Source organism: Prinia subflava, chromosome 30, assembly GCF_021018805.1.
Source record: "Prinia subflava isolate CZ2003 ecotype Zambia chromosome 30, Cam_Psub_1.2, whole genome shotgun sequence".
Lineage (NCBI taxonomy): Eukaryota > Metazoa > Chordata > Aves > Passeriformes > Cisticolidae > Prinia > Prinia subflava.
The window spans coordinates 2,236,758-2,251,418 of NC_086276.1; the positions used below are offsets into that span (position 1 = coordinate 2,236,758).

The 14,661-nt window shown below is 50.8% G+C and overlaps 1 protein-coding gene across 1 annotated transcript in view; it reads left to right on the top strand.

The window, feature by feature from the left end:
- Window positions 1-768: 768 nt before the first annotated feature.
- LOC134562709 (zinc finger protein 420-like) overlaps window positions 769-14,661 on the top strand; it is a 230,724-nt gene continuing 216,831 nt past the window's right edge. The window contains exons 1-2 of the mRNA XM_063420227.1: window positions 769-902; window positions 1,635-1,848. Of these exons, the coding sequence (XP_063276297.1) occupies window positions 1,649-1,848 (200 nt within the window). The 5' untranslated portion in view covers window positions 769-902; window positions 1,635-1,648. The remainder of the gene's footprint in view (window positions 903-1,634; window positions 1,849-14,661) is intronic.

The window sequence follows — 14,661 nt, forward strand, 5'->3', positions numbered from 1 at the left end:
CCAAAGCCTTTCCACCGGGATAAAACCAGCAACCCCAAACACCAAGGGAGCCTGTTTGCACTGGATTCCCAGAGGATGACTGGACCCTTTCTTGAGGATCATCTCTACTTCAACGGAGCCACAACTGTCACTGTGGGAGGACTCAGTGTGGGCTGCTTCCAACAGCCTGAGCAACAGGGTGCCAGGTTTGCATTCTGACTCTGTCAGTGTCCTGTGGACTGGTGCATTTACTTTACTTTATTTTACTTTACTTTGCTTTACTTTACTTTACTTTACTTTAACTTTACTTTACATTACCTTACTGTACTTTACTGTACTTCTTTATTTTTATCTTTCTTGTTGTTTGTTCTCTCTCTATTAAATTGTATTTCTGACTTAGAGTCTTGCTGGTTTTGTTTTCAAACCAGTACAGGCAGTTTGGGAAATTTTAGGCACCTTTGCTTGGATGTTAGACCTCTTTGGATGATTTTAACCGCATTTGTTTGATTTAAGGACAAACCATGTGGATTTAGGGTGGATTTTAGTGCCCTTAGGGTGATTTTAGGCCACAGTGAGGGGATTTTAGGCCTCTTTGGGTGATTTCAGGCCAAACCTGATCAGTGTCAGAGTGGATATTAGACCCCTTAGGAGAATTTTAGGCCCCTTTGGGTGATTTGAGGTGAAACTGGGCCCTTTTAAATCCAGCTTTCCCCTTGACCCCGCGCCTTTCCCCTCACAGTTCCCGCCCTTTCTGTGACCCCGCCCCCACAGTTCGGGGCTGGGAACGGGGGAGGAGGAGGAGGGAGGGAGGAAGAGGCGGAGCGGCAGCAGGGAGCAGGAGGAGAAGGGCAGAGGAGGCAGAGGCGGCTCCAGCGCTCCCTGAACTCGCAGCACGGCCGGGGAGCATCGCCCCCATCCCGCAGGTGCCCAGGGAGGGGGAGCTCGCCCCAAATATCCCGGGGAGTCCTTGGGTTTGGGGATTTTTGGTGGAGGGAAGTTTGGAGCTTGCAGGGCACCAAAGCTGAGGTGCAGATGTACTTTAGGGGTCATTGGGTGCTCCCTGGGAGGTGTTTTTAGGGGGTCTCCGTGGCTGCAGAGCCCTATTGGGGGTCGGGGGGATGCGGGTCCCCCCGCGGTGGGGGTTGGGCTTCCCGGGCCGGGCCCTCCGAGCTCTGCCGGGGCCACGTGGGAAGCGCGCGGGAGCGGCGGGGCCGGGGGGACACCGGGTTTGGGGAGCCCCGGGAGAGCCGCGGCTTCCCTGAGCTGGACCCCAGAGAGAGGAGAGCCCCAGAACCGCAAAGTGGGGGTCTCGAGATGGGGGGACCCCTGGGATTGCTGGGACCCCGGCGGGGGGTGCTGGGGCTGGAGGGACGGGATGGGCGGGAAAGGGTTTGGGGGTGCCGGTGCTGGAAGTGGCTGCTCCCAGTATGACCCCAGTTCCCCCCCCCCGTGTAGTTCCAGTTTCCTCGACACTCCCAGTATGAGCCCAGTCACTCCCAGTATCCCTAAGTGGGGAGACAGAAGAGGGGGGAGCTTTTCAGGATCCTGGCACTCCCAGCCTGGGGAGGGCAGGGACCGAGCAGATGGGCGATCTCCTTCCCCTTCCCTCTGGCAGGAAGACAAATCCCATCCTCTCCTTGTCCTTCCTCCCGCAGACAAGGAGCTGAGCATGGAGAGCAGGGAGGACAAAGGCGGCCAGAGATGGAGCCAGAGCTCAGAGCTGGTGGTCCATGAGCAGCTTCCTGATGGGGAGAAGCCCCACAAGTGCTTTGGGTGTGAGAAGAGCTTCATCTGGCGGTGCCACCTGCTCCGCCACCAGAGGATCCACACAGACGAACGGCCCTACGAGTGTGGGGAATGTGGGAAGAGGTTTCAGAACAGCTCCAGCCTGATCCGGCACCGTCACGTACACACTGGGGAGAGGCCCCATGAGTGTGGGGAGTGTGGGAAGAGCTTCAGGCAGCGCTCCCACCTGATCCGTCACCAGAGGATCCACACTGGGGAGCGACCCTTCAAGTGTGAGGAGTGTGGGAAGAGCTTCAGGCAGAGAAGTGACCTAAACTTCCACCAAAAGATCCACACTGAGGATAGGCCCTACAAGTGTTCTGAGTGTGGGAAGGGATTTTTGACCAGCACTCAGCTCCTCGTACATCAGCAGATTCACTCAGAGGAGAGGACCTTCCGCTGCCCCGACTGCGGGAAGGGATTCACACAGAACTCCACCCTCATCAGGCACGGGCGCATCCACACTGGGGAGAGGCCCTACGAGTGTGATAAATGCAGGAAGAGGTTCCAGACCAGCTCCAGTCTCCTCCTGCACCAGCGCACACACACGGAGGAGAGGCCCTTCCACTGCCGCGAGTGTGGGAAGGGCTTTAGGCACAATGGCAACCTCGACAGGCACCGACGCATCCACACTGGGGAGAGGCCACATGAGTGTGAGGAATGTGGGATGAGCTTCAGCCAGAAGACACACCTGATCTGCCATCAGAGGACCCACACTGGGGAGAGGCCCTACGAGTGTGGTGAATGTGGGAAGAGCTTCAGTCAGAGCTCCAACCTGATCAGCCACCAAAAGATCCACACTGGCGAGAGGCCCCATGAGTGTGGGGAATGTGGGAAGAGCTTCAGGCACCGTGCCCACCTGATCTGCCACCAAAAGATCCACACTGGGGAGAGGCCCTATGAGTGTTCCAAATGTAGGAAGAGGTTTCCCACCAGCTCTTATCTCCTCTGGCACCAGTGGATTCACACGGAGGAGAGGCCCTTCCGCTGCCCCTACTGCAGGAAGGGTTTCAAGCACAACTCCACCCTCATCATCCACCGGCGCATCCACACCGGGGAGAGGCCCTACAAATGCCTCCAGTGCGGGAAGAGCTTCTCCAGGAGCTCTCAGTTGACCAGACACCAACAGAGGCACCAGTAAGGGAAGCCGTGCGAGTGCCCCCAGGGCGGGAAGAGCTTCTTGAGTTCCCCAACTCCATCCCTACTTTCAAATCCTAATAATGCAGGATTCAAAGGCAGGAAGATCTTTTCCTTGCTGGAAACTGGAATTCCGCACCCTTGGAGTGTGTGCCATGCAGGAGCATCCAGATTGGGATCCTGCAGACTGGGACCTTGTAGACTGGGATTGTATGGGTTGGGATCACATGGACTGGGGTTGTAAAAAGTGGGACTGTACAGACTGAGATCACATGGACTGGGATTTCACAGGCTGGGATCAAATGGACTGGGATTTCACAGGCTGGGACCATCCGGATCAGAACCATAGAGACTGGGATCATACAGACTGGGATCATATTGCCCTGGATGGCTGCACTGGAACGATGTGAGCTGAGGCAGTCCCGTCTCCCCCAAGGGGTCTCTCCCAGTCCCGCCCAGTCCTGAACGGGGCTACGACCAGAACTCTGAAGCGAAGGCAGCAGTCTCGGAGCGATCTTGAAGCCAATCCCCGAGCAATTCTGGGTCCAGTCCTCATCCCGGTTCCGGCCTCAGTCTCAGTCTCATTCCCAGAGCTGTGCCAGTCTCAGTCTCGGTCTCAGCACGGTCCCGGTTCCAGTGCCGGTACCAGTGCTGGTCTTGGTCCCGCAGTGCTCCCAGTGCCAATCCCAGTCTCAGTCCCAGTCCCTGGGCGGTGCCAGTCTTGGTGCTGGTTCCGGTGTCGGTCTTGGTCTCAGTCTTGGTCCCAGTGCCAATTCTTGTGCTGGTTTCGGTGTCGATCTCAGTCCCAGTCCCGGTGCCAGTGCGGTGCCAGTCCCTGTTCTGGTGTCAGTTCTTGTCCCAGTTCCAGCCCCTGTCCTGCAGCAGTGGCAGTGTCGGTTCTGGTGTTGGTTCTGGTCCCAGTCCTGGTCTCAGTGCCTGTCCCAGAGCATCGCCAATCTTGGTGCTGGTTTCAGGTCCAGTGTTGGTCTCAGTCTTGGTGCTCGTGCTGGTTCTGGTGCTGATCTTGGTCTCGGTCTCGGTCCTGGTCCCAGAGATTTTAGGCCTGTTTGGCTGATTTTAAGCCAAATCTGTTGCATTTTAGGGTGGACTTCAGGCCCCTTTGGGTGACTTTCGGCAAACCTAGGTACTTTATGGTTGGGATTTACGCCCACTTGAGAGATTTAAGTGTGAATAGAGGCCATTTAAAGAAGACTTAAAACCAGTTTGTGCAGTTTTACGCTGCTTTGGTGGGATGTTATAGTCCTTTGGATGATTTTTAACTGCATTTGGCTCATTTTAGGCTAAAGCATGTGGATTTAGGGTGGATGTTAGGCCCTTTTGGATGATTTGAGGCCAAGTCTGATCGATGTTAGGGTGGATTTTAGTCGCCTTTAGACAATTTTAGACCCATTTGTGTTATTTTAGGCCAAACCAGGCCCTTTTAGGACCGTGTGTTCCCTTGACCCCGCCCCTTTCCCCTGACAGTTCCCGCCCTTTCCCTGACCCCGCCCCCACAGTTGGGGCTGGGAACGGGGGAGGAGGAGGAGGGAGGGAGGAAGAGGCGGAGCGGCAGCAGGGAGCAGGAGGAGAAGGGCAGAGGAGGCAGAGGCGGCTCCAGCGCTCCCTGAACTCGCAGCACGGCCGGGGAGCATCGCCCCCAATCCCGCAGGTGCCCGGGGAGGGGCAGCTCGCCCCAAATATCCCGGGGGAGTCTCTGTGTTTAGGGTTTTTTTGTGGGTGAATCATTAAAAACCTATACGATCACAGACAAAGACTCTCTAACTAATTAAATTTACAAAGTGGTATGTTTATTCACCAGCAGGCAGCACAGGAATCATCTCTGAAAGGCATGACTGCCCCGAACAAGGTTCTTTGCCCTCTATTTATTTCCCAAGATCTTACATACGATACATATGCATAACCCCAGCACCTCTCATTCCCATTCAGTATTAAAATGAGGCTATTAGTCCTTCATGCTTGTGCAGTTCTCTTGAATTGGGTCAGTGGTCGCAAAGGATGAAGTCAGGAAAGTCTTCATCAGGTCTCTGTGATCCTCTGGCACGATCCAAGGCCCCCTGCTTGGTGATTGATTGATAGAAAGCCCAGGTGCTGGCCATTGTTCTACCTGGTTTCAATCTGTTCTTATAATGGTTCACTTACTGCACTTCCTACTATAAACAAGCTCATAATAGCAAGCAATATAACAATTAGCTCTACCTTAGGCATCTAATAATCATTAACCTACCATTTACTTATCTAACTTACACCTTGATCAATATAAATTGCTTCTAACCCTTAGCTAAAATCTTAACTCTTTAAAATCATGATTCATTTCCCCACTCCTTCTTCAAGGTTAGTAAATTCTTTTACTAATATACAGATTGTTCTTCATTAGCAAAGCTGTGCGGTAGGTGTCCCTTAAAACCATACCATGTGCTTTTGATATTGAAGTTAAAGCTGCTACTCACTTCAGCATTCTTCAATTCCAAACAAGTATCATGACAGACAGAATCAAACTTATACCAACTAAAATAAGAAAAACAATAATTGGATGAACCAAGGTATTGAGCAGACTGGTTGCGGATGGTGACCACCCAAAAAGCACATGCCAGCAATGATGGGATGGGCCTTCTTCCAACCTTTTAAATACTCTCTATAGTGTCTGTGTCATGATATATTGTAATCAAAGTTCTCTTTGCTTCATCTTTAATTTCTTTAAGAACGTCTTTTAATTCATTGTGTTTCAATAATTGTGCAACCAAAGTTTGTCCCTATAGGCACAGACAATATTTCTTGAACAGTAGTCAAGTTTGCCTTTATAGGTTGGTGTGATAGGACAAGCGCCTGATAGGAGAACTCACATCCTTCAATTTTAACAAAGTCACAAATGCACAAGTTAAACTGAGTTTCATTCACAGTGATCTCATCCACCATTACAGCGGGGCATGCTGTCCTAAGGCAGACACAACCTTGTCCTGTGTACACAGGCAGGGTGGTTTGATTAATGGGATGCATTTCAAAGTGACAAATGTTTTGCTCTGTCTGCTAACAAGTATCTTTATCATCACCTGCATTACCCTCACATATAAACCCCAACTGCTCCCTCATTGAACAGGGTTCTAGTTAATGGTTTGCTGTTGGAGTTCATGCCCCCCCTGGGTTCCCCAGGGAGAGAGAAAGATGCAGGGATTGAATTGAAGCCTTTAGAGAAACTAAAATATGTTACACCACGTAAATATGAAGTATATGTTTAGACTTTAGTTTTAAATAAGCAGACTTGAAGTGCCTTAAGAATTTGCTAGCTAACACAGAGCCCAGAGCCCTAAGGCCTGGTAGTTTAGCTTTAAACATAACAAAAACATTTTAGAACATTGTTCACAGTACTAGATACAGCAGGCACAATTTTTATGTGAATGAGATAGAACCTTTTACATTAATAGATATACTGTATGATAGAGCCTTTTTTACATTAATAGATATGCTATATGCATAGGCTTCTGTGTAAGGATTGATACCAACCTTCAAAGTTTTTTGTAGTTTTACATACTTTCAAAATTAGGTTTAGATTAATGTAGAGAGGATGTTTTAGCATTGTGTTCTTAATTGTTTGGCCAATCTATAGATAGGGACATGAATATGCATTTATGGTTTATGGATAAAAATCCCCTGTTTTTGGGGCAATGGTATTGACTCATCAATTCTCTGATGATTGATCCATCCTCCTGCCATCAACTGCAAGAGAGAACGGGGCTTTGCCAGGGAGCCGTGGCCAGGAGCCATTGTCAGGACTTTGTCAGGTCTTGCATTGCTTGGGGGCTGCTTCTGCCTCTCTGCTGCTGCTGCCTGGGGGGTGCAGCTGTGGCTGCTGCTGCTGTGGCAGCGGCTTTGCTGTTTCTGCTGCAGCTGCAGGAAGTGCTGCTCGGGAATGGGACGGATGGGGCTCTGGGCTGGGAATCTGTCTTTCCTTGTGGCCGGGACCCCCTGTCCATCTGCCTTTCCTTGTGGCCGGAACCCCTTGTCCATCTGCCTCTCCCTGTGGCCAGGACCCTTTGTCCATCTGTCTTTCCCCTGTGGCTGGGACCCCCTGTCCATCTGCCTCTCCCTGTGGCCAGGACCCTTTGTCCATCTGCCTTTCCTTGTGGCCGGAACCCCTTGTCCATCTGCCTCTCCCTGTGGCCGGGACCACAGGGCCGGTCAGTTTGTTCTCCTCCCATGGTCGGGACTCTCTGTCAATTGCTGTTACACCCCACTGGGACTTTAAGCTTTATAACCTTTAATAAGACCGCATGCTTAGAACTCTTGCCTTCAAGACTGATGCATTTATATAATAAACAATTTGTAATAACCAGAAAATGCTCTTGGCCTTTTAAGACCCCAAACCCATGAGCAGCTCAACAGTTCACCACCTTCCTTCAACTTTCCATGCCCACATCCTGTGTTCAGAAGGATATGGTATGGTCGCCTCATGATTTAGCCCTAAAGCAGTGACTGGATGTATCAAGCTCACTGATGCCTCATATATAGTTAGAACAAAAGCTGCTACCATACTTGTCACAGGATTACAAGTAAAATTAACTAAACCCCACCAAGATTGGAGTTCCATTTCCAGATCTGAGGCATTATCCCAAACAACTTGACGGATTTCAGCAGACAGCCTTCTCCCCCGTCCCTGATGACTGAAGCTGCTACTGATTGCATCCATAACTGTGGCTGTGCCTGCGTACACTCAAGTGCCAAAGAAATGTTCTCACTAGCTGTACCTAAGGTATTAAATACCAATTCTTGCTCTTCTGTATTTTCCCATTCTGGTAATATTTTAGACAACTTCCACTGGCTGGTACCTAATGCCAATAAGGAAGATTGTAAATGTTGTTGCAATTGAATCATATCACTGCCAATTACTGTCAATTTGTTCATTAATACTTCTGAATCCATGGTGTTTGGAACCCCTAGTCCCATCCCCAGTAATCCAAGTAAGTCAAAATCACCCTGCCAACACACACACATGGCCAAAACTCACACACAACCTAATTCCCCGTGGCACACACTCCAGGCACAACACAAGCACTCTAAATCCTTCTGCTCTCCCAGGCACAAATACAGATATCCCTCCGCTGATCAAGCGGGGGTTTCAAAATTCTCTCAACTTTAAGCATACACAAATCCCAGAACACATACCATAGGCTGTTAGCACACTTCAAAACACACAAAAACACCTGCAACACAAACCCTCACAAACCACAACACATATGGCACACTGGTAACTATTTTACTGCCTAAGCACTCAGAATCACTCATCCACCCTACACATGCATCCGATGCGTGCGAGCTGCCACTACGGTTTTCCACAGCCCGAGATGAACTCCCCATGCCCCAAAGACTCGCAGCTAACACCCCAAACTACAAACCACTGAAGCACGTTAAACCATACACTGAGCTGGAGCCACCACTGCTCCAGAAACACCACAAAAGTGGCTGTCCTGCTGCCGCCGCTGCCCTACCCTGGGACACAGACCACAGACTCCTGGGGCTGTCACCGGCACCACCTGAAACACAGACCACAAATAGCAGACTCGGCGGAGCTCACAACTGAACCCACTCAGGCGTATCTTGCACACGGGGCGTCTCCGTGACTTACCAAACCGCCTGTTCAAAGGTACCTCTTTTAGTTATGAACTTACCTTTTTGTCCATAGTTCTGGCGGATCCTGGTCTTTCCCCCGAGTGGCAGTAAGGCCACAGGAGCCCTCTCCCCAGAAAATTCTGGGTGGGTGCCCGAGGGGTGCTGGACCCCTGCTGCCCCTCGGCCAGAGAGAGCAGAGTCCTGCCGTGGCCACCAGATGATATATAAAAATACGGATATTGATCTTAGTATCAATACTCAACTGTGACAGACAAAAGACTCTCTAACTGTTTAGAGTTAGGAAGTGCATGTTTATTGTGACACTGGGCAGCACGTGGGTTCACTCCCTAACATGCACTGCAAAAATCATAGGTGATTACAAAGCCTTTTATTTACAGAAGTGTTGAATACCAAAATACAAATGCATATTCATAACCCACTTACTTCCCATTCTCCGCTTTGAACGGTAAATAGCAAAAAAGCTCTTAAGCATGCGTGGTTTGTTCCTTGAAATGGGTTGGTGGTCCTTTCCATGGGGAGGGGCCCTAAAAAGAGGAAGTAAAGTGAGTCTGCCTTGTTTTGACCTTTCTACCTTTTCAATTCAAATGTCACAAATGAACCCCTGGTAGGGCTCCGTGTCTCCGTGACTATTCAATGGGTTTCTGAATACAGGAGGTTTGTAATTGTCTTGTGTTCCTGAGATCTATTTATCAAATTCCCTGTTTCTCATTATAATCACAGCTAAACAAACATAAAGTTGACAAGCAATTAGTTATTTAGATCTGGGATAGCTATCCCAAGTTCAGTTTCTTTCAACTAAGTATTAACTTTTAATTGTAGCAAAACCTATCTACCTATTTAATTAATTCCAGCAAAGCTTATCTTCAGCTAAAACCTTGACTTCTTTAAAATCATTAATTCTTTGAGGTTTGTGCCCCAGAGGGGGTTGTGGAGGAAGAAAGGAGAAGCAGAGACTTTCCTGTCTCCCGAGATTCCCCCTTCTCCTTCAGCGGCCATACCCCAATCAATCAGTACCAGAGTTCAGATGATCACTCACACGCCAGGGAGCACAAGGCACTCAAAGCTGAACCCTGCCAGAGCCCAGCCCTGCCTGCCCATTTGGAGGCTGTGGGGGAATGGGATTTCAGTAGGAGTTGACCCACAATGATCCTTTGCCACTTGTGGGTTTCTCACAGCCTCAGAAGTTGTGTGAGATCTCTATCCCCAAGAGCTGCTCACCCTTCAAACGCAGACATGTGCCTGGGGCCATTTCAAGTTCCCTGCAGTGGTGGCTGCTGCTGTTTGAAACAGGAGCTGTTGCCTTTTCCGGCGCACTTAACTCCCTTCTAACTATTAGAAAGTGGGTTGTTGTAGTGAGGGTAACAGCAACAAACCTTTAGGTGCCCTGACTTCAGGGCAGAGGGTGGAGAGGAAATAATTAGGAGTAGGAACAAAGGTTGGCACTAGAAAAAGAACACTTTAATAACAGATAAAAGAAAATAGGGACGGTGCCCCAAAACCGTGTGCAGTATCCAGGAGAACTCCATGGGGGTAACCAACAGAAGTCCAGAATAATGGAGGGTACAGCAATATTTATAACATTAGGGAAGGAACATTCTAGCAACAGAACCATATAAGGAACACAGGTAGCCAATAGGGGAACAGAACTTATGCTAATTAACATAACGACCTCAGGGACTTCTGGGTAGAGGTTTCTAACTCGACCTAACTTAAAGGAAGGATACCCATGGCCTTGAATTTATTCCTCACTCATTGTAAGCAGGAGCTGGCTGGCCTTTGGCCCCCACCAGCTCAACTGCCAGAGTGGGTGAGGAAAGGAAATTACGCTGGAGGAAGAGCACCAGAACCTTGGAAAAGGATGAAATACATCTCAATTACAAACTGAGATTCATTTCTTTATTCACTACTAATCTAAAAGATTTCATTTCTTTATTCAGTACTAATCTATTATTACAAACAGAAACATGTTTCTGGGCTGAAGCTGTCACACACTGCAAAGATTTTTGGTTGCTTTATTATTTAAAGGCTGTCCAGAGCCTGTGGAGCAGTCCGGCTCCCTGCCCCTCTGCCCACAGGGTGCAGCACTGCGAGCTCCCCCAGGAGCCACAGGAGCACTGGCAGAAGGGCAGAGCATCCTCAGAAGTGACCCCAGCACTGCACAGTTCTCACTGCTCTGCTCCTGCACAGACTCGGGATGGCCAAATCCCCCCAGGCTGCGCATTCCACAGCAGGGCCCCCCTTCCCCTGGGCAGCAGCCCGGGCCCAGTTTGGCTCTGGGATGGGGTGATGAGTCCTGTCCCAGGAAGAGGCAGCCAGGGCCGGGCTGCTGCCGCTTGCTGCTCCAAGTGCCTCCTTCCAGCCGGGCTCTGGGGGTGCTGAGGCTGCTCTGGGCTCTGCCAGGGCTCTGCTGGGCTCAGCTCTCGGCCACGCTGGGCCCGCTGCCCCTCACATTGCTCCAGGCACCTGAATCCCACCGGGAAAGAAGGGAAACTTGCAAGGGAGTTGAGGTTTAAGAGAGTTTTTATTCAAAAATTCCTAGGTAGCACAACAAAAAGCTGTCCTCAGGTGCTGCATCTCCACTGCACCCACATGTCCTGCCTGCTCCGTGCCAGCTCTTGCTCTCCAGTTGCTCCTCAGAGGCCACGAGGGGCTGGCAAAGCCCCTGAGCAGTCACCATGGACAGGTTTGAAATGGTAAGTTCAATTGATCTTCAACTAGTCAGTTTGGTAGTAGAATTAACCTTTCCTCAAAATATAGCCTCTGCTTGCCCATTTTGAAAACACTCACATAGTGTGAATTTCCCATATCTTGTATGTGTTCTGTTTACCTGAAAAACCTTTTGAATAGAAAAAATACATTTACTATTTATTATGTCTTTCAGTTTTCCTAAGGACATCTGGCTGGTTTTGGTTTGTTCTGTTACTGCAGGCATCAGGCCCAGTGCTTGCAGTCTAATTGAAAATGTGTCTCATGGTAAAGAATAGAAGAATCTACCATGGAGGGTGAAGGGTAACAGTTGAAAATTAATTCTGTTTGGTCTACTACTTGTGGTCCTTGTAAACCCACTGTGCAAGGGCTGGGTTTGCAGGCTGCAGGCTGAAGTACAGTGAGTTTGTCTGGATAATGCTGTAGCCCCATCTCACAGATGCAGAAAGGGGCCAGAATCCGGCATTTGGAGTGTGAATTTGGGGTGCTGGCCTTGCCCCAGAGGAGAGGCAGGATGTTCCCTGCAGGGTCTGCATGGAGCAGACAGAAGAGATGGGCAAGTGTTTGCAGGGCCCCTGGGAGGGGATCTTGGGGTTCCTGTCAGCAGGATCCTTGTGCAGCTCAGGCTGGGCTGGGCAGCAGCTCCATCTGCAGCTTCCATGTGCTGCTGCAGCAGCTGCTGCTGGGGACCCTGAGGGAAGAGGCCCCGGCAGGGATGGAAATGCTGCAGGGACAGCTCCAGCCAGGGCCAGCAATGAGCTTTGCCTTCCTGCCTGGGGAAATGAGGCTCCTCTAGTGCAAGAGGAGGCAAAGACAAAATCAAGTTCAACACTTCAAGGAACACTGTAGAAAATTGGAAGCCTCTCCAAATGTCACACACATTCATCTGTTAGCTCTTCAGTGTCGGTTCTTGTAAAAAGCCTTTCCAGTTTTGCCTGGGATCTGAGATTGCAGGGCCCACAGCTGGGCTTCAGAGTTCAATTGATTTTTATTTTCCAGGTTTTTAAACAGAGCTCCAAATTGGGCATCTCTTGCCCTTTTTTCTGCTCAGAATCTTGAAAAGGGTTCTGTGCTCCTGTGAGCCACCTCTTGAAGGGTGGTTGGCAACCCTGGAATCCTCTGGGAAAGCACTTGATTGACTTCAGGGCCAGGCTGGAAAGCTCAGCCTGAGGAAAGAACTGTTCCAGATGCCTCTGTCCATGTCCAGCTCCTCCCAGCTGAGTCTCTGAACACACAGGGTGCTTCATAGGGATTTCTTTTCCCTTCCTGTTCAATTGGAGGTGCTTTTGCCATCCTTTAGAGAAACATCTGACCAGGCCCTGCCCCCATTCCATTTTATTCCCTCCACTTTGGAGTTGGCCTGCTGGGTTGGACATGGAAATTGGTGGTGCCACCCTGTTCTTCCCTCCAGCTGTGAATTTTAGCTTGTATGAAACACTGCAAAGGGCCTTGTTTCTGTGGTGGGGAAGATGTGAGGTGGAGATAATTAACAGGATTTGTTTTCATGAACCTTTTGATAATAAAGAAAAATGTGGTGTAGAAAAATTTTGGTGAGGTGCTTGGATTTGAGGGTTTATTTTTTATTATTATTTTTTGCATTTATTAGTATTACTTCTAATTGTTAAGACTATTAAATCCTAGACATTATCACCAATGGCTGGATGTCACTCACTGGGAACATTACCTCCTCCTCCCACTGGGATTAATCTGTACAGTCTATTTCAAGTTGTCAGTGGATTCTAAAGATGGAAAGTGCCATTAATGGTGGATTTGGTGTGGTTTGGAGCTGAGGAAGGGTCTCCTCCTCTCCCAGAGGTGCCTCCAGCCTGCTTTGCCACCACATCTGTTTGTGGCCCCTCATGGCTGCCCTGCCCTGGGGACATGGTGGGACACCCGTCCTGTCAGGGCTGAGGCTCCTCATGGCCCAGCACAACCCCACATTGCCCCTCACATCCCCTCACAGCCCCTCACATCCCCTCACATCCCCTCACGGCCCCTCACATCCCCTCACATCCCCTCACAGCCCCTCACAGCCCCTCACGGCCCCTCATGGCCCCTCACATCCCCTCACATCCCCTCACATCCCCTCACATCCCCTCACGGCCCCTCACATCCCCTCACATCCCCTCATGGCCCCTCACATCCCCTCACATCCCCTCACAGCCCCTCACAGCCCCTCACGGCCCCTCACAGCCCCTCAGCCCCAGGCGCGCGGCTCCTCCCAAAGGAGAAGGGGTCGGACCCTGCTTGTTCTCCTTTTATTTCGCTCCCTTCACAGCCACCAGTCAAGAAAGGCTGAAATGGAGCCTTTCCCCAGCGCTCCCCTCGGGGTTAATCGCGGCTGCAGCTCTGTGCTGCCGCTGGCCCCAGCGCCAACATCCCCGCAGCCCCGCAGGCCTTTGCTGTCCCCCCGTGTCCATTCGCTGTCCCCGAGTCCCGCCCGGCTCTGGCAGCAGCAGCAGCCGCAGCGCAGCGGGCGCCGGCCCGGCCCAGCCGCGGCTCCCGGCCAGGAGCAGCAGCAGCGCCGGCCCCTTCCCGCCTGCTCCTGCCTCGCCTGCCAAGGGCCTTTTCCAGCTGGACTCTGCACTGCAGCAGCCATCACCCACACACAGCCCTGACTGCCCAGGGCCCGCCTGGGCTGCCCTCAGCAGCCTCCAGAGAAAGAAAGGCTCGGCTTCCAGCGCTCTGTGCAGCGCTCTTTGACTCACCCTCAGGTGACAGCAGCAGGCTGCTCTTGCCTTTGCCTCGGCAATTGGAGATGGCGCCTGCTCTTGCACCCTTCTGGCTGCCAAGTGAATTTGAGCAGCTCAACTGCAATTGCCTTTTTCCACCATTGCTACCCACTCTGCTTTTGTAACAAAGTGAACTCAGGATTTTTGTGGCAGGCACCACAATAAGAAGAGATTGAAATGCTCCCAAGTCCCTGGGCACTGAGTTGAGGGGAATTAAAGCCACACAGGCCACAATTGCAGAGCTCCAACACAGCCCTGGTGCTGCTGCTGCTGAAATCAAATCAACTTACAGAGGCCATCACAGAAATTGACCTCTGGAGTGTCAAATAAAATGAAAAAAAAAACCACCAGGAGGAAGACAAACCTCAACTTCTTCACTCGCTTCATTGCTTGCTCTGAGCAGCAGAAAATGGGAATGCCCAGAGGTATTTGCAGCTGCTGCTGATCCCAGCTGCAGCTCAGCCCTGTGCAGAGTCCCAGCAGGAAGCTGAGCCCAGCCCGGGGAGCTCACACAGTGTCAGGGAGATTCTTTCTCTGAATTCACTCAGCCTTGCATTCCCCAGCTATGCCTGGTACCACCTCCTGTTTTCTTGGCTTAGAACAGCAACAATGCAAACCTTACCAATGGCACAACTGCCCAGTCCACAGGGAAAAGGACAGAGAAATGGTAAAGTTCTCC